The sequence below is a fragment of the Monomorium pharaonis genome, chromosome 8, assembly GCF_013373865.1.
Source record: "Monomorium pharaonis isolate MP-MQ-018 chromosome 8, ASM1337386v2, whole genome shotgun sequence".
Lineage (NCBI taxonomy): Eukaryota > Metazoa > Arthropoda > Insecta > Hymenoptera > Formicidae > Monomorium > Monomorium pharaonis.
The window spans coordinates 5,716,994-5,742,121 of NC_050474.1; the positions used below are offsets into that span (position 1 = coordinate 5,716,994).

At 42.2% G+C, this 25,128-nt stretch overlaps 2 protein-coding genes and 1 long non-coding RNA gene across 6 annotated transcripts; 1 reads left to right on the forward strand and 2 right to left on the reverse strand.

The window, feature by feature from the left end:
* The first annotated feature begins 991 nt into the window (after nt 1-991).
* On the forward strand, nt 992-22,641 carry LOC105839100 (microsomal triglyceride transfer protein large subunit). 4 transcript variants are annotated; one of them, XM_036291609.1, is made up of 7 exons: nt 993-1,300; nt 2,317-2,402; nt 16,034-16,204; nt 16,937-16,960; nt 17,444-17,637; nt 19,154-19,807; nt 20,287-22,641. In XM_036291609.1, exons 1-7 carry the CDS (start codon nt 1,269-1,271, stop codon nt 22,033-22,035), a joined length of 2,910 nt encoding a protein of 969 aa, XP_036147502.1. In that variant the 5' UTR covers nt 993-1,268; the 3' UTR covers nt 22,036-22,641. The 4 variants fall into 4 exon arrangements, with proteins under 4 accessions (XP_036147504.1, XP_036147502.1, XP_012540608.1 ...); XM_036291611.1 differs by lacking the exon at nt 16,937-16,960 and having other exon boundaries at nt 992-1,300; XM_012685154.3 differs by lacking the exons at nt 993-1,300; nt 2,317-2,402 and adding an exon at nt 15,067-15,333 and having other exon boundaries at nt 15,423-16,204.
* Nucleotides 14,531-15,286, reverse strand: LOC105839102. Its single transcript, XR_001139274.3, has 2 exons — nt 15,148-15,286; nt 14,531-15,073 (listed from the first exon to the last, which is right to left on the reverse strand). It is a non-coding gene; the product is annotated as an uncharacterized LOC105839102 (long non-coding RNA).
* LOC105839099 (bone morphogenetic protein 2-like) lies at nt 22,090-24,786 on the reverse strand. Its single transcript, XM_012685151.3, has one exon. It carries the CDS (start codon nt 23,856-23,858, stop codon nt 22,695-22,697), a length of 1,164 nt encoding a protein of 387 aa, XP_012540605.1. The 5' UTR covers nt 23,859-24,786; the 3' UTR covers nt 22,090-22,694.
* Nucleotides 24,787-25,128: the final 342 nt, after the last annotated feature.

Below are 25,128 nucleotides of genomic sequence, written 5' to 3' on the forward strand. Positions count from 1 at the left end.
TGTTACGAAACATTGATCGAGCATCTCGTGAGACATGTACACTTCTAAATATACCGTGCGTTTCGAGCTAATCGCTGACCGACGACGCACTACTGCCGTAACGGCTGCCTCCAGTAACGGACTGCGGTTCGCGTATCACTTCATACCGATGCTATCCGCAGCGAGAGACGAACGCGTCACACTTCACCCGACGCCAACTTCAAGGCGCGAGGGGGTACCTCGATCTCGAGAAAAGAAGGACGTTACGAAAACCGTGCCTGTTCTCGCTGTGCTCGTAACTTTCGGACGTTGATTAAATTAGATTATCATACAACGGGGACAAAGAATTGCGTTTAGAAACACGGGAGATGTAGTTATTATTTGCAAAAACGAGTCGCTGCGTGATACACGTTGATTGACGACGCGGCGGAACGCATCGCGTTTCGTCATCGAGAGTACAGAATGCCTTGTGAAAGTGCGTTTTAATAGCGAAAATACTAGGTGCCTTCGATGAAAAGTTTTTGTACGGCGAGACGATTCACTGGGGGGCGGGGACATATTTGTGTAGGCACGCGACCGTTACGCCCGGCATTCTCGCTGATGAATCTTCGCGAGACGTCCTCTACACTTTTGACACTGCTGCGAGACGTATTTTAATCTCGGAACGAGCACTGTCGAATTGCTCGTCTCACAAACTACGAGAAACCACGAGTTCTACCTTGAACACAGCGAAAAAGTGACCGTGTTATCCCTCGCGTCTTGGAAAAGGAAAACCGCGCGAGACTGTTTGCTGCTTGGTTGATAAGTAGTAAAATCCGTGTCGCGTCGGTACGATTACTCGCGTAATCGTGGAAGAACAAGTGGTTACGAGTCTCGTCGCTAACCGCGCGAGGGTCGCGAATCGCAAGGATCGCGGTTCGTCATATTAACGATAATACGACGATGCGTGTGGAGCGCGGTGCGCGTCGCGACTCGCTCGCTTGAGCTGCGGCACGTGAATGGCGACGCGGTGACCTTGCGTAAACAAAACAACGTGACGCGTCGTAAAGAAATAAAAAAAACAGCAGTCATATTTCAAGCTCGCGTCCACCTAGGTTGCTTACGTGCCGCTTACTTGCGTCGCGTTTACACGAATTCTATTTCTCGCGCAACGCGAATCGTACACCTTTTTTTGTTTTCGAAGTGCTATTTTCCAATCGTCCATCTCACCTTTTCCCAAATCGTCGTGTGAGATAACATGTTCGACATCTCGAACCGCGTCGCGTCTCGGTTCGCAGCGCTCGCAGGCTATGCCTTTCTCGTCTCATCGATATCGAAGCAGGTATATTAGAAGCGGTGCTCGAAAAGTTTGCTCGCATTTAGGGCCATTCTACAATAGTCGCAAGTCGCCAGTTGCTTTCTATGACACTCAATGATCATCGAGCTCCATACGTAAAGCTCAATGTTCATTGGCAGTCGCAAGAGGCAACTGGCGACTATTGCAGAATGGCCCTTAGGGCGACCGGCGACACCGTCGGTTTAGGCCATTGCACGTAATCGTAACCGTAAGATTTCGACCAATCATATTGCTCAAATCAGTCGATCGAATTAACCAATCGTATTGCCCACTTTCTTACGGTTATAGTGCAATGGTTTTTTTACTCGCCAGTGTTTTATTTACTTCGTGACGGCGCACTTTTTCGTTCAAATGTCGTCCGAGTGTCATCCAAACGGACGTCGTTCATCTCCGATGTTCGTATTCGACAGAAGGTGAAGCGACATCGACGCTGTGAAATACGCGGAAAATAATCAACGGCATGAAGTGCGTCGTGCTTTCGGTTCGCAGTGTCCGTCGCTCGTCCGAAGGTGGTGGTTTCGCGCGCGTTCACCGCATTTCGTCGATATGAATAAATGTTAATTAAGATTTCACAGAAGCTCGGTTTGTGTTTTATCGCGCGGCTGGTTCTTTCTTTCTGGAGAAGTGCGCCGAGGTGATCGGCGAGCCGTTTTTCCTTCCGAATTGTCGACGAATCGCCTCTCGGAGTCCCGTCGGAGGAGACACGAAGTGCGCGAGAATCGGACCTGCCGCAGTTTCGTGATTTCGTAGCTTTTTGCGCGACATCCTTTACTTTCCAAGTGAATACCGCTTGCGAACGAGTGAATCGAATCGGACGACTCAGCAGCGTGTGTTTTCTGGTTCGCGGGATCGTCCTGTAAAATTTCGTAAATGCCGTCGCGATAACCTAACCTAACCTAACCTAATTTAATCTCGTCGTCCGATCGTTCGCATAGGGCGATACACGTTGCGCGAGTTGCATAATAGCGGTCAGTGATAATTACAGCGTGAATATAATCCAGGATACGTGCTACAGCGAAAGGAAGGAAAGGAATGGGATACCCGGAAGCAGAGAGAGGACCACAAAATGATACCGACGAATCGGCCGGTGAGTGAGTTACTTGTTGCGCTTATTTTATGTATTGCTTATCGCAGAGTTTCAATGACGGTAATTTGTTGAATAAGGATGGCTGTTATCAGAAAAAAACCCGGAATATATTTGTTTTCTTATTTTTCTTTGAACATCATGGATTTTTATGCGAAACAGACCTGTCGTGCAGCATCCCCTTGAAAATCTTATGCATCACAACAATGAGTGTGTTGCGAACAATACTCTCGCAATATTACTTGTATCCAGACGTACGCATTGAAAGAAAAAAGCAAGGATGATTCTAAAGTCTAAAATAATTTTGTAATCGAAGTGGAGATATGCATTCTTCTTCAAATAATTATTAAATTCAGTAATTCTTGCAAAGAGAAGGTTAATTATATTAATCAAGAGGCACGGTAGTGCCTCGCGCCAATTTATATTTTCACGAAATATAAATTTATTTAATTGATGAGTAAAATTTAATCCATGTTATTAATTATTGTCACAAATTAACTTATTTATTAACTAATTAGTTTATACCTCTATAATACGTGACGGCTTATTAAATGTATCTTTGCAAATATGGTACACTAAAAAAAAAAAAAATCCTTGGTAAACCTGTGAAATGCATTTTAGTAATGATATTGTTGAAACATTTGGTTGTTATAAGCAAATGTTGTAATAATAACCAAATTATAATAATATTAACAAAACGTTTGGTAATAATTATAAACAATTTGTTATAATTACATTGTTTTGTTATAATTATAATATTTTACGTTTAGTTGAAGCTATTTCACTAAGGCTTTGGGTAATTTTGACCAAGGCTGGATTATCATAACCAAGTCTTTTTTTGTACGTGCGTTTCCTATATTTTTTCCGCAAATGTGTTTTCGGGAACGCGGTAACGCCGGCCGAATGGACGCAGCGGCGTTTCGCAAACGGCGCGGTTGCGCGCGCGTTATCTCGAGAAAGTGGGAACGGAATCGGATAAAGAGAGCGGCGGCAGCAGCAGCAACGGTATCGTCGGCTCGAAGTGTAACGAGGTTTCCCTCGGTTGGTTAATCCGCCGCGGATTGGATCGCGCGAAAACACGCGCGCTAACGCGATTTTCGGCGGGCTCTCGCCCTCCGCCCTCTCTCTCCCTTTTCCCTCGTCCTCTCATATCTCTCTCTCTCTCTCTCTCTCTATCTCGCTGCCGGAAGTAGCGGAACCGCGCGGAACGGCGTGTGGCGTCGCGTCGCGGTTGACGCTCGCTCCCGATCGTTTCACTTTCGATGGGGGAAAAAAAATGCATTCCGGTACACTCGCGATCGACCGACGTTCCGGGACGGGCAAAATCCGCGGCTCTTTCCAACCCCGTTTAGCTTCTCGAGATCCGGAGCACGCCACTCGAGAGACATCCGGGGTGGTTTTACGATTAGCGAAATTAACCCCGTTTCGTTAGCAACTTTCGAACGGTCCACGTATTAAATTAAAATAAAATTAAAACTCGCAGTGATTAATAAACGACAGGTATAACTATTGTTCATTGCTTGTGTTACATATCACGATATATACACTGAGAAAAAAATGTAGTTAATTTGATTAAATTTTTCAATTAAATTAAATTTTGTCTACTCAAGTATTTCAATTAACTATGTAAATACGTGAACTGAAGTTTGTGCATTTAAGTTAAATAAATGTGCATAAATTCTTGAACTGACAAACTTTTAATTTAGTTTGGAAAATTTTGTCAAATCAAGAGTATTTTTTTCTCAGTGTGGTTTGCGTGATTCACGATGAACGGATTATCTGTTTTATAGCGTCATAATGGCGCATGTGCGGCTCCCGTATGCAAATGAGCAGGACGTACGTTTCTACGCTCGGTATTGCATTACGGCCGTGCGACGGATCGTCGACCGGAAATATTTACGGGACACCCTTGCAGCGCGCCCTTCCCCTTTCCCCGCCCTGTCGTTATCGGCCGCTTTGCCGGATTCATCGAGAGCGATCCGGCACGTGTCAAGTGATCATTACGCCCCGGTCATTAAGGGCAGGCACATGCTCGTGTTTATATCGCGGCGCATTTCCGCCTCCGCATTTCTCTCCTTCCCTCTCGTTCGAAACTTCGAAGAGAGCCAATCGCCTACAACCCTTGGCGTATCGAGTGCCAATTTCGAAATGTTTATCTTTGAAATCACGTTCTCGAGACTTCCCTGACGAAAATAATGCATTTATAAGATGTGCGGTTAAATGTCGAGTAGACGTTTCGATTAAGTTTTAAATTAATTTCTTGAATCGTTTATGAGATAAAAATTTACACATGGAACTGTTTATCAGATTATAGTTGCGTTTGAAAGTTTTCTAAATGTTTGTAAAATGTTATTGTCAGCGGAATATTAACCCAAGTGTTTGCAACGTGCTTCCCAACAGCGTAAACATTAATAAAACTTTATAAACAATGTAATCATTGATAAAACTTTTTGTAAACAGAAATAAGCACAATTTTACGATGAGAATTTTCGTCATCGTTCGCGAGGAACGGTGCATAACATTTGCTACGAGACTACAATGAATTGTTCATTTCGGTCGGGCAAGTGATTTTGATTTTTAGTTAGATCTGTCCGAGGCTCGGCACGGGCAACCAAAACTTCCTCTATCGACTGGCGCGGGTCCACGTAGGTGTATACGTATGGCCGACGAATGGCCTGTGCCAGCTGATGAGGCGGAAGGCACGTAAAGAGATAAAGCGGCGAAACGGAGGGACGAGACACAGAGGGATGCTTGCGATGAGGGAAGAAGGACGGGGAAGAATGAGGAAGGAGCGAGAGAGCAGGAGGGTGGTAAGAAACGCGAGGGGAAATGGAAGGGGGACGGAGAAAGAGAGAGAGAGAGAGAGAGAAATCAACTTTTATTTGCCCGGAACGTCGTTAGGGGTAAGTGGAGGACCGAAGGGTGGCCGGACGTAATGGCGCCCCTCAACCTCGGCTCTTCCCTTCCGGTATCCGTAGCGTGTCTATCGTGCCTCTTCATCCCTACCGGCCTCCCTCTTCTCCTTTTTATCTCTCGATCTCTCGGAGATGCTCCCGTGTGACTCCCGCCTATCTATTGGCGAGTGTTCGCCCGTTATCAAATTGGCGATGCTTCCGCCCGGGAGTTTCGCCGGAAGTCAAGTGTCGCCGGGCTTCGACGCGGATGTGAAATTGTAGAATCAAGAAGGATCTGCTACATAAATTTCGAATCTCCTAAGAATAATAACTAATGTCGAAAGCTACGTCTTCTGCGGAGGAAACGCGCATAATTCCGGTCCGGCTACGTTCGGTCTTTATCCATTTGTCTCGCGTTTAAAAGTATCATTGTTTCCAAACGTGGAAACCATTAATTCTGCTTACGTATCGGCGACATTCATTGCTGCAAAGAGCCTGCACTTCCAAACGTAAGACCTCGCCGAAGAGGAGGAAGAAGTGACGGCGCTTGCGGTTGCAATTTAATAGACCGTGGAGGAAGCGATTAATTCTCGAATGACACAGCACCCGACCCTGATTCCCGACCAGACGTATTACCATCACAATGGCGCGCGAGTCGAGTGGCACGAAAAGAAGGGTGGGCGGGACGACGAGATTGCAACGTCCGGCGTCCCGACGCCCCCCCGAAAACGCCACCGCGCTCTCTTCCGCCCTCTCTCGTCCGCGACGCCCAGTCGATTGCGCGTACCCCAAATACGTTTGACTTAACCGTATCTACTGCAGCGAAATGGATTTCGCGCACAGAAAAAAAAGCAAGTCAAATTAACTCATATATTTATATGAACGCATTCATTGTTTCATATACTATATGCGCAACAATATATAATCTTTTTAGAAGAATTTGAAAATCTTGAATTTCAATGATATCATAAGCTTATTTTGATACTATAATTGTTATTTCAAAAATATAATATTATTATTTTGATAATTTTACTCCAAAAAAAATTATAATCTTCGATTTGAACATACAGTATTTTCTATCCAACATTTTTTCATTTCCATTCGAGCAAATTATTCTTAAATAACAAGAATATAATTTTCTTGATTAAACTATATAAAATCTTAAAATAAATCTTCGTTCAAGTAAATTTTTTTGATTTAACGCCATATAATCTTATTTCAAGATTTTCATTTTGAAACTAGAGGTATTGTCAAAATAACAATATCCTTTTTTTCTGTGCAGCGTATATAACGTTTGTTTGCGAATTACCAAGTGTAATTTAACGTCCTTGACAATAAAAAAAAAGAATTTGTAATTTTTAACTTTAGACTGATATATTCTCTCAGACTTAATATTTTTAAAGAAGGAACTCGGTTCGGAGCATAATATTATACATTCGTATACAAGTGCGTTCTGTTTTTTAGTACGATTTTAAGATGGTTTTTTTCGCGTGTGATAATCAATTAATCGTGACCCCCTCTCCTCCACTCTCCTAGATGTTCTCCCGTAAAGTTTAACACAGTAAATTTAGCACGTTAGACACACTCGGTAAAAGCTACCGGGTGACCAGCAGCATCTTCCATCCGTCATGCGTAACGGTCACGTGCCATACGTCTGTTTCGCGTGCGTATATACATTTAATAGCTGTCGGGACATTATGTCGAAAACTCTGCAACGCCGGCGGTGCCGCGGGGACGGGGGCCTTTGTGTATAAAATAAGACGTTCTCCCATCCAAAGGGCGGAAGAGGGAGGAAGGACCGAACTCGTTCGGGGGACGGAGAGAAGGATGGCTCGGCAGATATTACGACGAGTAGTTCCAACCCCAGACTTCCGTCGTGATAAATTAACAGGAGCTTACGACGCTTCTCCGTTTCTCCCTCTCCGTCTTCTTCTCTTTTTCTCCTTTGTCTCTTTGTCGAAGAACGAGGCGTCGCGGAGATGCTCAATCGGCACTGATAATAATCAGCCATTGTTGTTGTTTTTCTTTTATTTGTCAAGTAATTTACATCCCGAATCTTCTTTAACGAGTTCGCAGAAGTTAATCGCATTGAGTGTTTGATAATATTTTTCGATCGAGCCCGTTTTTCTTATCTTTGATTAAAAATCTTAGTTTACCGAATTCTGTTTTACACGTAAAAAAAAAATGTGATGCTTGCGAAATATATATAACATTTCGAAAGAGCATACGGTCGAGGAGAATTTTTATTTTTACATCTTTAAAAGTGTGCGCACTTGGAAAGAAATTGTATAAAAATATATTCTATAATAACGTTGTATCGCGCGCGTCCTCTCGTTCCTTTTTTCAGCTGAGGGGATTAGTCTCTGGACGGTCTGACCGCGCGGAAGCGGCGCAAAGTAAACGAGATTTCACCCGAGGGATGCGAAAAACACAGTAGCGAGCCCGAGTCCCGTAGCAGCGAGTAGCGTAAGTAAGCGGCGTGCACGGCGCGCGCGTTCACGGTGTATAACAAGCGATTACTTATTTAACGAGGGGTAAGACGCGAAGCTCGTACGCGCGCGTGCGATATACGAAATTTCAATAAACCACACGTGAGAATTCGCGGGTAATGTAACCTCATCAGAAAATGTAACGGGGGCGAGCGCGCCTGCCGCGCGCGCGAATAGATAATAATAAACGTGCGTTAATAATAAACGGGGTTAGGGGAACGAGGGACCCCGCCCGAACGTACTACGTGCTTACATACGTGGATAGCTCCCCCCTCTAACCCTCCCTCTAATTAACGAGATTCTAATTCCAGCCGTTATCAGCGACATCGAGTTTCTTACGGCGAGTGAATCGGTTTTACCGATTTAGTTTCAATCGTCGAAACGCCGATTGGTTAACAATGCCAATTGATACGTTAAATGTTTCAGCGTTCGAACTCGCGACTCTTTTCTCGAGTTACTTACGTTGTGAGACGTATCAGCTAAAGACGATTAAACGTTCCCTCTCTCGTTCTCTCTTTCTCCGTCACGGTAGCTCTCATAAAGATTTTAAATCCTATGTAACTGAGAGAAAAATGAAAAATACGATAAAACGATTTCTCCATTGTACAAATATTAATTCTGTATAAGAAGAATTACTTCCCCTAAAACAAACAACATCTTCCCATTGCATCTTTACCTTTCCGTATCTTAATGGTATGTAATATCTATATTTACTTACGCGCATATACGCCATATACACATAATAATCCGTTTCAAAAAAGCTTCTCCGCACGACTAAAAGGGGGTGGAAGGGGGGGAGGGAAGGGGATAAACGACTTCTGCGCTACTTCTGTAAGAGTATCTATCACCAGCGGCCACCATCAACGAACGATGTCGTGTACAGTAGCAGCGGCGGCAACGAGGGTAACGAGAGAGCGAGAGAGCGAGCGAACTGGCGCAACCCCGGAGGTCGGGCTATCATAATATAGATTAGCTCATATGGCTCCTCCCTTGTGTTAGCTCGGATCTGGCTCATAGCCTCGAGTGCTCCGGGATTCACTATTCATACACGCGACAATTAGATAGGCATTACTTCGTACACACAGAGGCTCCCCGGGCCGCGCGCGTATGCGTGTACGTGTGTGTGTGTGTGTGTGTCTCTGTGTCGGTGTGTGCGTATGTGTGTGGGATGGCAACCACGAAGCCCCGGAGTTGGCTGAAACCAAGGACCGGGGGGGGAGGGTGGATGGGGCATGCGCGGGGGGAGGGGGAGGGGAAGAGACGTGCGCGCGGCCTGAGTCAACCCCTAAGCCAGTGTAAACACGTTTTAATAGAGATTCGCTCGAGCGGTTATAATAGCTTCGCGGATGTAGCGGCCCGGCCGCCTCTTTCGTTCTCCCGCCGCCGCCGCCGCACCCCCGGCCCACCGTTTCCTCTATCCCTACGAGGTGTTCCCCTCCGGGACCCCCGTCGTCCTCCGGCTCTTTTCCTCGAGCGCCAGCGTCTCGCGATTGTGCCTTCCTTGGCCGCCGTGGCGTTCCATTGGTTACGCGCGAGCCTTGCTCCCTCTTCGATTACGCACTTTCCATTTCGAGGGAAAGAGGGATGTCAAGGTTTCCCTGTCGTATCCTGAAACGGGGCAATCCTATCACTATTTCGAAGACTGGGGAATTACTGTGTAATATTGTATAATTCTAATAATTGAACATGATGGCAAATTACTTCGTAATAATGTACGTGCGATCTTAACTTTAATGCACTTGGTTTTTCGTGAGAAATTTGCAGTTGATTTTTCTGCATATACAAGAAAAGGGATGATGAAACTTGACTTTATTTTTCGCGATTGTTTGATATTTTTACGTGCTCATGCACACCTGAATATTTATTACAGATCTGTATATACAACAAGTTTTAAAGATCAATTCTAATCTAATTTAACTTACTCTTTCTAATTATAAAAATTAAAAAAATAATAGAAAAAAATTCATCAATATTAAAATTAATCTATATTCGTAGAAATGGACATACGAGATATTACGAAACGTTTAAGACAAAATTTTTTCGAATTGATTTGAATTTACAGATAATTGGCTTGTGCCGCCACAAATAATGGAAATTACTCGTACATATTACACACATATTTTTTTAATTCAAGTTAAAGAACTCGATCTTTTCACACATCGCACAGTGAAATAACGTGATTCCTTCCCTTTTCCCGATTAAGGATGCCGATATACCGTGTCATACGTTTTCATCCGGTCGCGCGGCGTATGCGAAAATCTCGATGGCGAGTAGTTGGCGGAAGCTTTATCGACTTAGAAAGTTTCCGGGGGAAACGTCGCGGCGGTAAGCGTAAAGGTAAGGGTAAGCCATCAGCGTGTAAAGAGGCGCAATAAAAGCCACCGTCGTTCTGGGGGTTGCTTCCGCAAGAAAACGTAAAAAAAAAAAATAGGAAAAAAAACTAGGAAGAATGAGCCGCGCGGTATCACAGTGCAATTATCTCGGTGGGGAAATGAGCTTTGCGCATAGAGGTGCCGTGAATGCAGGCGCACGATGCTGTCGTCGTCGCCGTCGTCGCCGCCGCGAAGGAGGTCGGCCGGTAAAAGCTCGGTATTTAGACGTTCCACCGAGGACCGAAACGAGCGTCTCGGGGAGAGCGGGTGTTCAAGCGGGTGTAATATACGCTCCACTTTTGAAAACAACTCGGAAGTAGTTAATCACGAAAGTTTAGCCGGGGCTGTAAAATTCTTAAGAAATTGGTCGACAGCGCTCTCGCCGCGGCGCGGAAGTGGCCCTAAATGAGGGGGGGGGGATGGTTGCCCGCCGGAACTTCAACCCCCGGCGCCGCGTCCTGATTCGCACGATCGCGCGTCAGTTATTAATACCGTTTATTGTTAAGAGGGAACTTGAGATTGAACGATGCGGGAGTTCGCGAACACGCGAACTCTTGTCGTTTTCATAATTTACTTGTTTACCCCGAATAAGCAATCTCCCTCTCCCCTCCCCCCGTCGATTAAAAAACTATACATTTGGGTATCGCACGAAATTACGGAAGAGAAAATGCGATTCGTGTTGCGGGATACGCGCGTAATTTCGTTCGACCCCCCCCCCCCGTGAAGCTGCTTTTACAATCAGTTTGCTTAGACGAAAATATAATGCCCCGACAGCATTTATGTGATTATTAACGCTTATTAATGCACTTCACGGAGAAATTCCATCACGTTATTTTGATATCACATTTTCATTTGATTGCGTTTAATGTTTTGCCACCGAACCGCCGGCACAAACGTACGAAATATTCGCCATTAAAAACGATATTTGTACATTTCAGCGTATAACGGGTAAATTTAAATGGAATGAAGGAGAGTGAGAGCCGCGTAAAAGTTATGCATATGAATATTATGCCACCAGATCGGTAACACTATACCGCGCGTTTGTGAGTTAAAAATATATATTCTGATAGATTTCGCGCGCGAATTCATGTATATGTTAATTGTAATTAAAGCTTTGCCTTCCATGAACAATTCAATATTATGACAACGAGACAGGCAGAATAAATTTAAAGGGAGACCCAGACTTTTGATAGTGTTATAAAAATATCATTTTCGATCTTGGGCAATAATTGTATTTCACGTTGCACTAATTTTCCTTATATATTACATATTATAATTATATGTTACACATTATCTACTCTAGTAAGAGTATATTATATATAATTATCGTGTTTATATGATGATACGTGCTGTTTAGACGCCGCTTAGGCTCAAATTGCTTTCTCTTGAGCGCAGCGGCCAATTTCGAGTTTGTCGCTAACCGGAAGGAGAGGCGTATTAATGTGTCCCGTGTGTGCGTACATAGGAATGAAGGACTTTTTAAGAGTCGCCAGTGCACAAGCGGGTCCCATACGCGAGCGTCGCGGATGGGTGGTCGCCTCGGCGCGGAAGAAGGGAATCGACGTTAGGGGTAACCGGGGTCGGGAGGGGAGGGGGGGAGAGGAAGGGGAGGGGAGAAGAGAGTCCAGGTTGAATAATTCAAGCTCTCATTAGGGCGACAAAAGCAGCCTGATGGATAGCTCGACTCCGCTGGCTGGCGGTTTTCTCTCTCTCTCTCTCTTTTTCTCTCTTTCCTCGCACGTAACACGCGTGCGAGTCGACGAAACGCGTGAATGTTTTCCAGGATTCCGCTCGATTCTCGCTATCCTTTTGGCCGCGCAAATTATTACAATTCAGAAACATGCAGATTATTTTTTCGGTATTAGAAAGAAGATCGACGGTTATTCAAGTTAATTTCAGAGGGAACTGTAGTACACCGGAGTTTTATTTCTGTGCGCGAGGAAGAGAGATCCTCCTTCTTCCCTTTGTAATTCTTGGAGTAACAAACGGCTTAGTTCATCCTCTCGTAGCGGGAGAGATTTTATAACGATTGCTACAATTCGCGGAAGGGAATTGAAAATGAAACTCGAACTTTTCGTAAATCTGAAGTATAATAGATCAAATATATTAAGAGATAAATTTCACAAGACATAATAATATCTTTTTTAAATTAATTTCATGAGAATCCACGTCGACAGAAATGCTCATTGGGATTTGAAATATTGAATGAACTCTCCCATTACTTTGAGATTTTTAATAGAATTTGTGATTAAAACGTTTCAATAGTACCCCTGTACAAACACGCGTACTTGTCGCGAAGAGAAGCTACTCCTCCTCCTCCTGCTCCTCCTCTCTTTTCGGTCCGTTTTCTTCCATTCTCCTCCCAGTCTTCTTCGCCGCTACCGACGTGTCCATCCCTCGCCTTCCCCCTTACCACTTCCTCGCGGCGCCCTGTTTTATTTCGAATGTTCTTTCATTTCTTAAAAGGTTCTCTCGCTGATAATTAGCACAATGCGCGGCCGCATTAATTATTACCCGTGCTAATTACCCGAGGATAAATCGCTCGGCAAGGGGTGGCCGGCGAGGTGAGAGAGAACGAGAGAGTGAGAGAGAGAGAGAGAAACCAAGTCGAGGGCGGAGGTGGAAGCGCAGGGAGGGGGTGTGAGAGGCCGGAGGCAGGGGAGGCCCATTACCGTTATTGCTGCAACAAACCGTCCAACAACAGCGATAAATACGAGCGAGAGGCTGGCGTTACAAATGTCTCTCTGAGTTATGATTATTTAGCGCGCTCGTGCTCGCTCATTCGCTCGTTCGTTCGTTCGTTCGTTCGTTCGTTCGTTCGTACGTTCGTTGCAGCTTCCGGACGGTTACTTCCGCAGCTTTGTACAGGACGTTTCAGGAGGAAAGCTCGCGCGAAAGTTGCTCGAAAAATTACGGTAGCGTTAATATTTTAAGTTGCGGAATTATAGCGTCGTGTGTATTGGTCTCCCACAATTAGCGTCAAGACGAAATCACGAGAATATTATAACTCGTATATTTAATTAAAAAAAAACATGTTTTCGTCAAACTGACTTTTACATTTCTAAGATTTAATTTATAGACGTTTTATTAACAAAGAAAAGATTTCAAAAATAATTAATAATTATTTTGCTTTTGAGTCTTCCTGTCTTTGTCATATATACCTTAAAATGATATTTTTGTGATAATATCATTTTTCTAAAATATTAGTCTAAAATATGTTTTCTAAAATACATGCAGATGTTACGCCAGATTTCACAGTTCTTATTTTTGTTATTTTCCTGCAAGAATATTGTTCGCTAATTGCAAAGAAATAACGCATGAAAAGAACTGATTATCTGATGCTGTCGATATTTCCGCTCTTTTCGCTGGTTTATGTATATTTAAGTAGCTAATTAATACATTTATTTATTTATATGCGCATTATAACATGCAATAACAAATGGAATAATGGCATACATTGGATTCGCAAAATTACTTATGACAAAATTGCAATGTATAACCGTAATGTAAAGCTTCATGTATTTCCGATGGAATCACGTAAAACGATTATTACAAATAGATGCGGCTCGAAAAGCATGATTATATGGTATCATAAATTTTAGCAAAATTTACATAGTTATAGTTTTAAAAGTTATTAACATATTTCTCAAATTTTTAGCGGCAGTTGCTAAAATTTTTCTATTTTAATTGGCAATTATTAAATAAATCTAATGCGAGTTACATATTAATTTACAATCTTATAAAAATTTTTATCAGTTTAAAATAAGTTTCTTTATATGCAGTGATCAGTAAAAGTAGTAAAATTAGTAATGATTATAATTAATATGAAAATATTTGTTAAATCGATTACTGCCAGAGATTTCAAACAATAATTACCTTCTCTTTTTAATTAATATTAGGCATATTACTACTAAATTAAACTTTTTACAATGTAAAATTAATATAAGTATGATGGATAATTTCAGTTGCCGACAAATGTTAACTTATCGATTCGAAGAGATGGCTCGCAGTTTTAACACTAGTTAGCGCCTTTTTCCAGCGTATTCAATGTTTATTTTAAAATAACATTTTACTTTTGCCAAATTTTTTAAACGGATAATTAGATTACTTTTTAAATTTAATTTTAGAAATATTGAAAAAAGTATTTTATTGAAACAGGATATTGTGAATCGCTGTGAAGAAATAGATTGTTATGCCATCTTAAGGAATATGCTCTAAACTTTACACCCTATTTATCGACATATCAACAAGTTTTTTTCATTTAAATTGATCGCATGAATCCAAGACATAATCATGCATAGAGAATCTAATGTATATTATATGTAGAAGGAAGATAGAGATAAATATTAATTGTATTAATAAATACATACTTGAGAGACAGACTAATAGATTAATTTAATAATAAAAATAAGTAATGAATAAGAAATCACTTCTAAATCGTACAATGTTTTTTTCATTGTTATACTATTTACACGAGAAATTAATAAGAAATTATTATAAAGCACGATTTCACGTCGCAGTTAAACTTCACGTGAAATCTGCATTTATTCGCATCTTTACGTTCATCTTTACTTAATTAATCGGCATATTGATTACAGTATTCCGATGTTCGACTTGACGAAAACCGTGTATCGGAATTGAGAGATTCAACTGAACGGCGTTGTCGATGAGATCATCCGGAGTTTAGAGGTCAGAGTTAATTGATAAGAAGCCTTCCAGAGTCTTCCACGTTCGTTGCTGCTCGGACGGAACGGCGACATCTCGTTCTGACGTTGTTGTTTTCGACCTAGTAGACAGTCGCCAGCGTAGATCTGTAATGTGTATATTATTTCGTTCCTGCGCGTGCCATTTCGTCCGACGATTAGGCAAGTCTCAAGTTCGCATCGATGACCGGTCCCGTCTTCTCCGATCCGGTTGGACTGTGATTTAACAAAGTGTTATTTTAAGTCCTTTGCATTTTCGAACTCAACTCTGTTTTAGAGAATTTAGTTACACATAGATTCCCGTTGCGAGTCCCACCAGATTGTTATTCCAGTCCGTTTGCTTCGTGGTATCTTAATGACGCCTTTATACTCTTTGACCCGAAAAGTGTTTTCAAAAGGTTTGTTTTTATCGTTAAACGGCGAGTGACTGATCTTGGAGACGAAACGTGCTAAAAGATCTACGTCTGTACTTGAAAGTAAGTAATTTTTTCTATTCTTGTTGATTTATTATAAGACTATAGTGTCTAGAAAAAGCTGAGGCAAGCACTTTAATTGTAATTATCAGTGCATCCGGTGTAATTGTGTCAATTACAAGATAATAGATCTAAAGAGGAAGGAAAATAATCTAGGAAAGGACTGAGACCCAAGGAAATATTTATCGAAAACAAAAGAATTCCGGTATATCAACTGCGCGAAATGCCAAGAACCCGGGACACTCGGTATAATGCTCACTCGTCAGTCCAGCACGGACAAATTGGCCGGCTTCCGCACTCGTAATGGCCCTTTTCTCCACGCACATCTCGCATCCTTACACAACGATCATCAGCTTACCGTGACGTATTATCAAGCGATATTACACGTTCACGGTACGTAATACATGATTTATAGTCCACGGCACGGCGCAGAGTCCAAGTCCAGCACCGGGGCGCCGATACCCCGGTTTTCCTACGAGTCTGTTACAGTTGCGTGCATAGACGTGTGTGCGTGCCATCGGTTTGTGTATGCATGCATGCGTGCGTGCGTGCGTGCGGGGAGGGGACCGCACGCCAAGCAAAGGACCCTGTTAGTCCCGGAGTGGGCTCGCGGAAGGCGTAGGAGGGAGGACAGGGGGGGTTCTGAACCGGGGACCACGATAACGCAGGCTTGCCCCGTCTAATTATTCGTGTTTACTCGCAGAGGTTGCGCGGAGGAAGCGCGGTCAGAAGCGGAGCGGAGCGGAACGGAGCGGACGTGTCGCGGTACGGCGCAGCTCAGCGCAGGGCGACAGCGAGGAAAGGATGGCCGGCCGTCTTCAGGGCACGGCCAGGATGCTCGCCGTCTGCCTGGTCTACCTTTTGACGCTCCTCGGTGAGTTACCGGCGGTTCCTCGCTCGCACGCTCGTCTCCTCCCTTCTTCCCTGCCTTTCCCGGTCCTTCTCCCACCCCTGTCCATTGTGAGCTGCCCCCTCGCTCCTGAACTTCGCCTTTCCCCTCGGTGACCCCTCGTCCCCCCCGTCACTCCCTTCGAAGTCATTCATTGAAAAATGCGCCGGCCGGAACATGGCAGCCCATTGAAGTTTGGCGCTGTTGTTCTAGTAAATTTTAGTGCCACCGATCCCTCGAAGAGGCAACCAAAAAAATGTAGAAAAATTTTTTATATTAATTTAAAAAAATGATATGTAAGAATAGCGCACGTTCGATGTAAAAAATTTATTTGATTGTACGTTGGATACGGTTTTTTTGTAAGAGTTGGCCGGTGTTCGTAACAAAAATATACTCGTGATAAACTACATTGTATGACACCGTCAGGAGACACGATAAGAAAAATTAACAATGATAGCGGTAATCATATAATCATATGTAAAGCATTTTTAAAGCTGTGCATAGATATCCGTCTCGACAAGCAAGTAAATTTCCGGGAAAAAAAAATTATTTTGTATTGATCAAAAGAATTAGTATTATATACTATACATTATATTTTTATTATTTTTTTATTCTCTACGAGGGTCAAGATCCTTTTTAATTGGTGTGCATTTTATCAAACGCGATAATACAATGATAACTCGATGAAAAATACAAAAGATACATTTTTTTTTACAGGTTCGTACTGTCGAATGGCACCAGGTGATTATTTTCATCGTCGAATCGAGAATCATGATTAGAAGGGAAAAACGTTCGAAGCAGTAAACATTTATCGAATCAGTTTTTACACTTGGTCGGAACGTTAAATAAAGAAAAAAAGAAGTAAAGATCACGCGTGACGCCTGTTCTCGCTCGTCGTGTAACAGGGACTCGACGCGAATTAACGGTATTCCGTTTACACATAGACACCCAACATATATATACACACACACACATACACATAGAGTGCGTATCGTGCGTCTCTTCTCAGTCCGTCTCGAGAGAGGAGCGATCCTCGTCGTCCGGCGTCGTTATTTAGTTGTCAGTCGACGCGCGACTCGCGATCGGTGACGTCGAACTTTCGATCCAGTTGCTCAGACATCCACTTGCACGTGCACGCGCTCCCGCATACCTACCTCATACAAAAGTCCACGATGTTTGGCGCGATAATAAGTAGCTATTGGAAATTATGCGTGATATTTGCAGCTGTAGCTGGCGGCACCAAGGGCTGGATAATAGGAAGCGGTCACAGATACAGGCTAACAAACACACTGATCTTCAGAGAGGCCGAACCGTTGAAATCTGGAGGTGACGTCGGCTTCAGGCTGACCGGCGACCTGGATGTTACCGCCCTATGGCAGGATTCCAATGATCACAATAGCTTTTTACTAAAATTCGAGGTATGTTCTACCCATATTTTCCAAATAGAATTGAAATCTCCTTCATAAGATTCGTTTTTGTTTCTATTTTCGAAAATATACGAGTAATTTTAATCGTGGTTTAAATCATTCTTTATTTTATTTCTGTTTTGATTTTAGAGTAAAAATCTAAAATTGGTAGAATAATCAAATATTTTTATTATTTACATGAAATATATTTTAATTATAAAGAACTTTCTTTTCAGAAAAAAAAACAAGTAATAATTTTTTTAAAAGAAATAAATATAATAATTTATTAAATTGTTCAAAATATCTTATCTATAATGTGTCAAGCAATTTTGTTGTTAGAAGAATATATATATATTGTGTGTGCGTGTGTGTTAGTATGTATGTGTGTGTGTGTGTAATATATTACACTTTAATCATTGAACTTGCACCTTAATCACTGAAATTTTATTATAATGATGAAATTATATAACTTATATGCATATTTATGTACAAATGTCAAAATCTTTTAATTGTAAAACTGTATTCAGATTTGTGTCATTTTATCAAAATATTACATTTATTTCGATTCTTAAAATAAGATACTTTTACAATATAATAAATTTATTAGGTTTATTTTTTTTAAATTAATTTTATTATAGATAATATATAGAAAAAAATGAAATTATTTAAAATAAAAATATAATAGTTAAGTATATTGCACAGTTAAGTACAAACAATTCTACATAAATAAGTTTGTTTTTTATTCCTACACTGCTGCAATAAGTTAGAATGAAAAAAAATATATTTGTCTTATTCTAACTTATTGCACCAGTCTAGCAGCGCAGGAATAAAAAATAAATCTCATGCTTGTTCTATTCTACACGTGTTGCAATTTCATAACTATTCACACCATATCAGCTAACAATGGAATTCGAAAGATAAGCGGCTATGACGTTTCGATATACATATTCATTGTTTGCAATGTTAATTTTAAAAGTTTTTACGCATGCAAAGGACAAAGCAGCTAACTTCTGAGATTTCAATGCTATGAAAAACACGTTCATTGATACTGAAGAAAGTCGTGTCGGATTGCATTCGATATTGATAACCCTCTATCCGGGAGTGATAAGATGTTTCTCCAATTACAAAATCTTGTAATGAGCCTTGAAAACTTCTAATAAATTAATCAGTAATAATCTTTTTAAGTTAATATAATATTTTTATACATATTACAAGAACTTTAAAAAGATAAATATTCAAAATTTATCAAGAAACATTTTTTAACTTTATTATTAATTAATGCAAAACAAAAAGTTAGCAAAATGTATTATGGTTTAAGTGATATTAACGTAAAACAATTATTATAGACATATAAGTAAAAGATTTTTTATATAATATTAATTTAATTTAGAGAGTGACAAAAAATTGTTGTTCAAATAGTCTTCAATGTACACGTATTGTACAAAAAATTATGGTTTTGATTGTTTTTGATTCTCTGTGTATAAATCCTGATATTTTTATACGAATATATTTTGACATTATTTTTCAGCTACTGTCACCGCAGTTATGGATCAAGTCTCGACGGGCTCCAGAGCCGGAGGGCTTCGTGGAGCACTCATCCAAAGTAGATCAGGTCGCCGAAAAGCCCTTCTTCGTGCTCTGGCGACACGGCGACGTCCAGGCCGTGTACATGGACCCGGCTGAGAGCGCATCATCCGCGAACCTGAAGCGTGGCCTAGCTAGTCTCTTCCAGTATCGAACGCTTGACGACCTGGTGCGTCAACGAGACGCTTCTGGGTTCTGTAACGTGGTTTACGTGACGTCCGGAGATAACGTTATCAAGAAACAGAAAACTATATGCGTGCGCGATACACTGCCGCCGGCGAGACGGCATCCGAATCCGGTGTTCGCCGTCAAACTCAAGAACTATCGCAATTCTACGTACGTGCTCACGCAGTCGCTGCTGCCAGAGCACGTGGTCGATTATGAGGCGCACAAAATGACCTTGGTGTCCAAGTCTGACGTCGGTACAAGTATCGTATCAGAGAGAACGATTAAACAGGCAGCTGAGGCTCTGAGCACGGCTACGGTTCAGGCCAATTCTGCGAAACATGCGGTGATGCTTCTCAAGCCCGAATATAAAGAAACCGACATCGAACTGCAACCGGTGCCTGCCATATGTCCCGATGCCGGATGTCCCACGGTAAATTCTCTTGTACATTCTAACATTTCTATTGTTTTCAAACGATAGAGATAAATAACTCTGACGTACTGATTAAAAAAACATTATGATCCATGCATCCTGATTTTATGTTCAAACCGTCTTATGAAAAAATATAACAGGAACCATATAAATTAAACAATTTTAGAACTTTAAAAATCTATGTAAAATGATGTATTTATCGATAATATACCCATTATCGTTTAAACTATGTAGATAATTTTCGACAGAAAATTATATAAATTTTATTCTTGCTTTGAAAGAATTCATTTTTAACAGATTTTGTATAGAAAATAGCCATGGATAGTTTTTTATTTCTTTAATTGTTTGAGTAGATCATGATTATCATTATTAATAAAGAGCAATATTTCCGAGAAATAAAGAGATAATGTCAGTATCGTCGTCTTTTCTTTAATACTTATATTTTATATTAACGCTCAAAAATATGTATCTCATTGCAGATCGACAAGGCGATCGAAAAATATCACGAAGCGCTCACTGCCTCCGCGCTAGGCACAGCAAAATCCGCGTCGGCTTTTCTCAAGCTTCTACCTCTAGTCAGGAATGCCTCGCCCGAGGAGCTGCACAAGGTCCTGAAGACACCGCGCAATCAACGGATAAAGATGCAGCTGTTGGATTTGTTCGGCGCCGCGGCTACGATGCCCGCACATCAAGCTGCCATGAAAATACTTCGGCAAGATGAGACCGGCGACGAGACCGAGAGGTACTTATGGGCATTGTCCCTCTCACCGACGCCACATGTCGACATTGCCAGAGATATTCTCAGACGTTCTGAGGAAACGATGCAAAACGACAAGGTATCCGAGACCTATGCGCTCGCGGCTGGCGCGATGGCGCGGCATTACGGGTCCGCCGCGGAGATAGAGAAAGCCCGAGTCAGCCTAGAGCTGGGTCTGGAGACCTGCACCGGAGAGGAGTGCAAGCTCAAGTTCCTGCGAGCTCTGCGAAACTTAAGGAGCCCAGCGGCGATACCCACTTTGCTGGTGCACGCGCTAAGCGACAGCAAAAGCATCAGCGTTGCCGCCTGGCGCGCATTGAGAGCTCTCCCAAACGAAGCTGTGACCGACGAACTGAAGAGCGCGGCGCATAAAGTTTTCTACCAAATTGGGGGTCCACGAAGGGACAGTAGCGCGCGTACGACCGCGCTGGATATTATCCTCGAAAACGAGCCTTCTCAAGAGGTTTTACGCAACTTTGTCAAGTATTTGAGCAGTAACGATCGGGCCTACGAAGTCCGCAAGTACCTGAGTCAACGTTTGCAACAAATCGCCGAGAGAGACGCGCAATTCGCCGAGTACCTAAAGAATATATACGTAAGCGGCAATGTGACGTTGAACAATTATCATGTGCAAGCACAACGAGGTCTTAGTACCGCTTTCACGAGAAATTTTCTGCGCTCACCTGATAGCAATGGTTCTTTGGTTACCGTCCAGGAAGTGAATTCCGGTCTCCTGAAGCATGGCATCGTTGACGTCGTATTGGAAAGCAACAAGCAACGGCAAGCGATGTTCTCGCTAGGATTATTCGCGGGCGGTCTTGGCAGCTTTGTTTCGAGTCAAGACGAAGAAATGGAAACCGACGACGAAGTGGCCACCGCTGGCATGGAAATCGACATTCTCGACGTCGGAATACGACCGTTCGTCTTTTTCACGGGACAGGGCGAGTTGATGGGCCACGTCTGGTCCGGTACAGCGGATACGAGAACCCCCGCTTTTCAAGCTCTCGCTTCCCTGTACAGTCATAGCGAATACGTGCCATTGGGATCCGGTTTTGTCGCCGAGATCGATATTCAGGGCGCTGTGAGCTTCGAGCTGGCTGGACAGATCCAGCTCAGTTTGTGGTCAAGGAATGCGAACTCGCTAGTAGAAATGGACGCCGGGGTAATGGTCCACGGCGGCACTAAAGTGCACACGAGCTTCGTGCAGAGCAAGGCGGAATTCACGATGGCGACGGAACCGAAACTGCAGCTGTCTACCAACGTGGACTTCAGCGGGTCGGTGGCGTTGTGCATGAGACTAAGTCAGCCGGACACTACAGTGAGGCATCAGGTCTACAAAATTGAGAGAATACCTGGCAGCCGCCATAGACTGAGGAAAACGCGCCGATCGAAGATTTACTCACCCGGTAGGTCCTACATGCTCAATCAAAAGAACAACGAGATGTGCACAAAGTTTACGAATTTAAGTTAGTGCGTACTGAAAACTGCTCAGTGACTTTTTCGTAATAATTGAAGTAAAGAACTATGAAACTGTTATTTTTTTATTGTGATTCTCAGTGTAGGAGTGGCATCTGAGTATAATAATCTAATGATAATGCAACATTTGAACCTCGGTATGATATTCGAAGTTTTCTACGAACACAGTGATGTTACGCAATTTTATTTCATAATTAGTTACCGTATTTATGGGATTAATATTGTTATGTGAAAACTGTTTTAAAAATTTGGATAAAGAAGATAAAATTTAAAAAATCGGAAATATTTTTGGTTAATCTTAAGAATTAATTTTTAACAGGATCACTTTGGTATATAAAACATAATTTGAAACATAATTTGACTCTAATTCGTCTTGTTTTACATTTCTTATCTTAGTTTTACTTTTAATGTTACGCGAATGAAGATGTATATATTATATATAAGAAATGAAGATGTATTCTTCTATATTCTTTCTTTTTCCTTTTTTTTTCTCTCCTTCGAAGATCATGACGCATCTGGGTTCAACTGTATTTAAATTATATTCTGCATTTTTGTATGCTCGTTTCTACGCAACATCCGTTATTTCTGTTAATTAAAAAAAGCGAAAAACACGTGTTCGTCCACTGTCTGCAACATCTAATCTTATCTCATTGATTAACGACAACCGCACTCGGAGACGACCATGTCCTCGTAGCCGTACTCGTAGGTCAAAGTACCACTGGCGTCCAGATAGAGTAGACTCGTGGGCGCCAGTCTGGTAGGCACGCAGCAAGCTCTACCGATGAATTTGTTGCCACGGAGATCCTCGCTGGTCTGAAAAGCGCCGTGCATCAACGTCTGAACTATCGCGTGTTTGGTCGGGCTGAGGTGATCGCCCAGCGGGAAGAAGCACTTGCCCGTGCACTGATAAGCCTCGTATCCCGGCGGCGCAACCACCCACTCGTCGTACGCGATCAAGGCGAAGTCGACGTACATGGAACGCCGGCGACAGCTGTTCCGGCGTCGTCTTCGCAGCGGCAACTCGTCCTCCCAGCGATCCTGATCCTCTTGATCCTCCACGATGGCTCGACGATGGCGCTGGATGCCCTTTACCTTGCTGTAATTCAGCAGGAGAATCGGATTGTCGCCGTAAGGACGATAGGTCAACCTGCCGTGGACGTAGAGCTTGATGATGCCACCGTCCCTGCCGGCGACGATGGACGTGATGTCGAAAGCTCGCCAGGCGTCGTCCTTCCTGGATCTCCGGATCTCTTCGCTTTCATTCCTCGTCGGCGACAGGTCATTCAACGATCGCACTCTGATTATCGCGCCGGCTATCCCGAGTAATTCGGCAGCCTTTAGCATCTCGTCGACGCCGACGGATGGGATCGCAAACTCCAGGATCCTGCCGCCGTCGCTGAGCGGACCGGAGGTGTGCACCGGCTGAATCGCGCGGACGACATCGGCGTCCGGACGCCTGTGGTACAACTGCAGCATGTACTTGGACAGGATGCTCCGATGTTTCCGGCGTTCGGCGTCGCGAGAGACTTTCGCGTCGGTCCTGTCGAAGGGAGGTCGACGTGACGTTGACGACGATGACAACGACGACAACGACGATGACGACGACGATGACGATGGGATCGACAGGTCGAAGTGGATCAGTGCTTTCGCGCGCATGCTGGAACTCCAGCTGATCGAGCCGATCCTCCACAAACAGCAGACAAAAAATGCACCCATGACTAACAGCAGCCAGTATCCCGGTGTTCGCATGGCAGATTCTCGAAGCGTTTTGGACGAAGGCGGAAATGCCACGGATTTTATCAGAGGATTGACTCCCATAACATTGGAATACTGCACTTTAAATGATCGGTATCGATCGATATATTTTTTAACAGACTTAACAATGTATAAAATCGCAGCGCTCGTAAAGATAGGATTCTATTTCGATACGCTTGTCGGATGTTCACCTCGCGATTTTTGATCTGTCTTTTCCTTTTTCTTTTAAACAAAATACAAGGCTTATTTTTTCTTTCGATTAACTGTTAAATAATCCGGTTCCTGGAGAAGGAACGACGTCGACGTTCTACCTCGGACTGCGAATACTTCATCCTTCCGAAGACAAGAGCTCCGGTTGAAGGACCGTTTTCTCCAAATAGCCGCCAATCGAGGCGTTCGAAGTTACCGCCTGGAATGCCCTTATCAACCGCAGACCACCACTCGACCGAGCAACCCTGCACGCTTACCTCGCCAGTTGTGGCGCTCGTCGGTATCTTTAGCCGAAGACCTTTAGATAATGGAAATCGATGGTTTTTTTTTTCAGATGCCAGAATAGGTAATTTTTTTTCCATTTTACGTCGTGTACGAGCAAACTGTTTAATAAAAAAAAGTACACTATCTAACGCAAATGATTTTCAGTTGTGTTACAATTATTTTCTTACTTTCCATATCTTGATAAAAATTTTTCAAATAAAACATGTTTCCACATATCATTCTCTTGTACAACTCGGAGATGTAAGAAAACAATAAGAACAATTACTAAATGATTAAAATGATATAATTACATTTAATACATTTAATACTGAATTATCTTTTAAGAAAGATTATATATTATTAAAATAATATTTTTTAAAAGTTTTAATCATTTAACGAAACTAATATGTCTTTTCAGTCGTATTTCAAAACGTTTTTGTACTTTCACTTTTGTTATATTTCAACTATTATAATTTATCGCATTTTACACACACACATACACAAATTAGTATCAAATTAAAACAAATGTATATTCTATTTAATAATCATTGTTTCATGTATAAACAAAAATATAATTTTTATTTATACATGATTACTTGATGATTTCGCTTATATGTAAGTTAACAATTTTAAGTTTTAGCAAAATATTTTTATTTCAACATTATGACAGTTATTTAAAGAGCACAATATGATTATATTGATAATGATAATATTTGAAAATTTTAATTCTTCATTTGAGAATATTCTTATTTTTATTCTCAATTCATGAAAATTATTATTAAATAATGAAAATTTCTTTGTGTGTACACGTTACATCCTTAACGCTACAAAATTTCATTTCAGTACTTATATATTTAAC

Excerpts from the sequence above, each read along its gene's own strand:
- LOC105839099 (XM_012685151.3), bottom strand. The coding sequence starts at position 23,858 with ATGGGAGTCAATCCTCTGATAAAATCCGTGGCATTTCCGCCTTCGTCC.
- LOC105839100 (XM_036291609.1), top strand. The coding sequence starts at position 1,269 with ATGCCTTTCTCGTCTCATCGATATCGAAGCAG. Across the intron at positions 2,403-16,033 it reads TGATACCGACGAATCGGCCG|AGGTTGCGCGGAGGAAGCGC; the intron begins GTGAGTGAGTTA and ends GTTTACTCGCAG. Across the intron at positions 19,808-20,286 it reads CCGATGCCGGATGTCCCACG|ATCGACAAGGCGATCGAAAA; the intron begins GTAAATTCTCTT and ends ATCTCATTGCAG.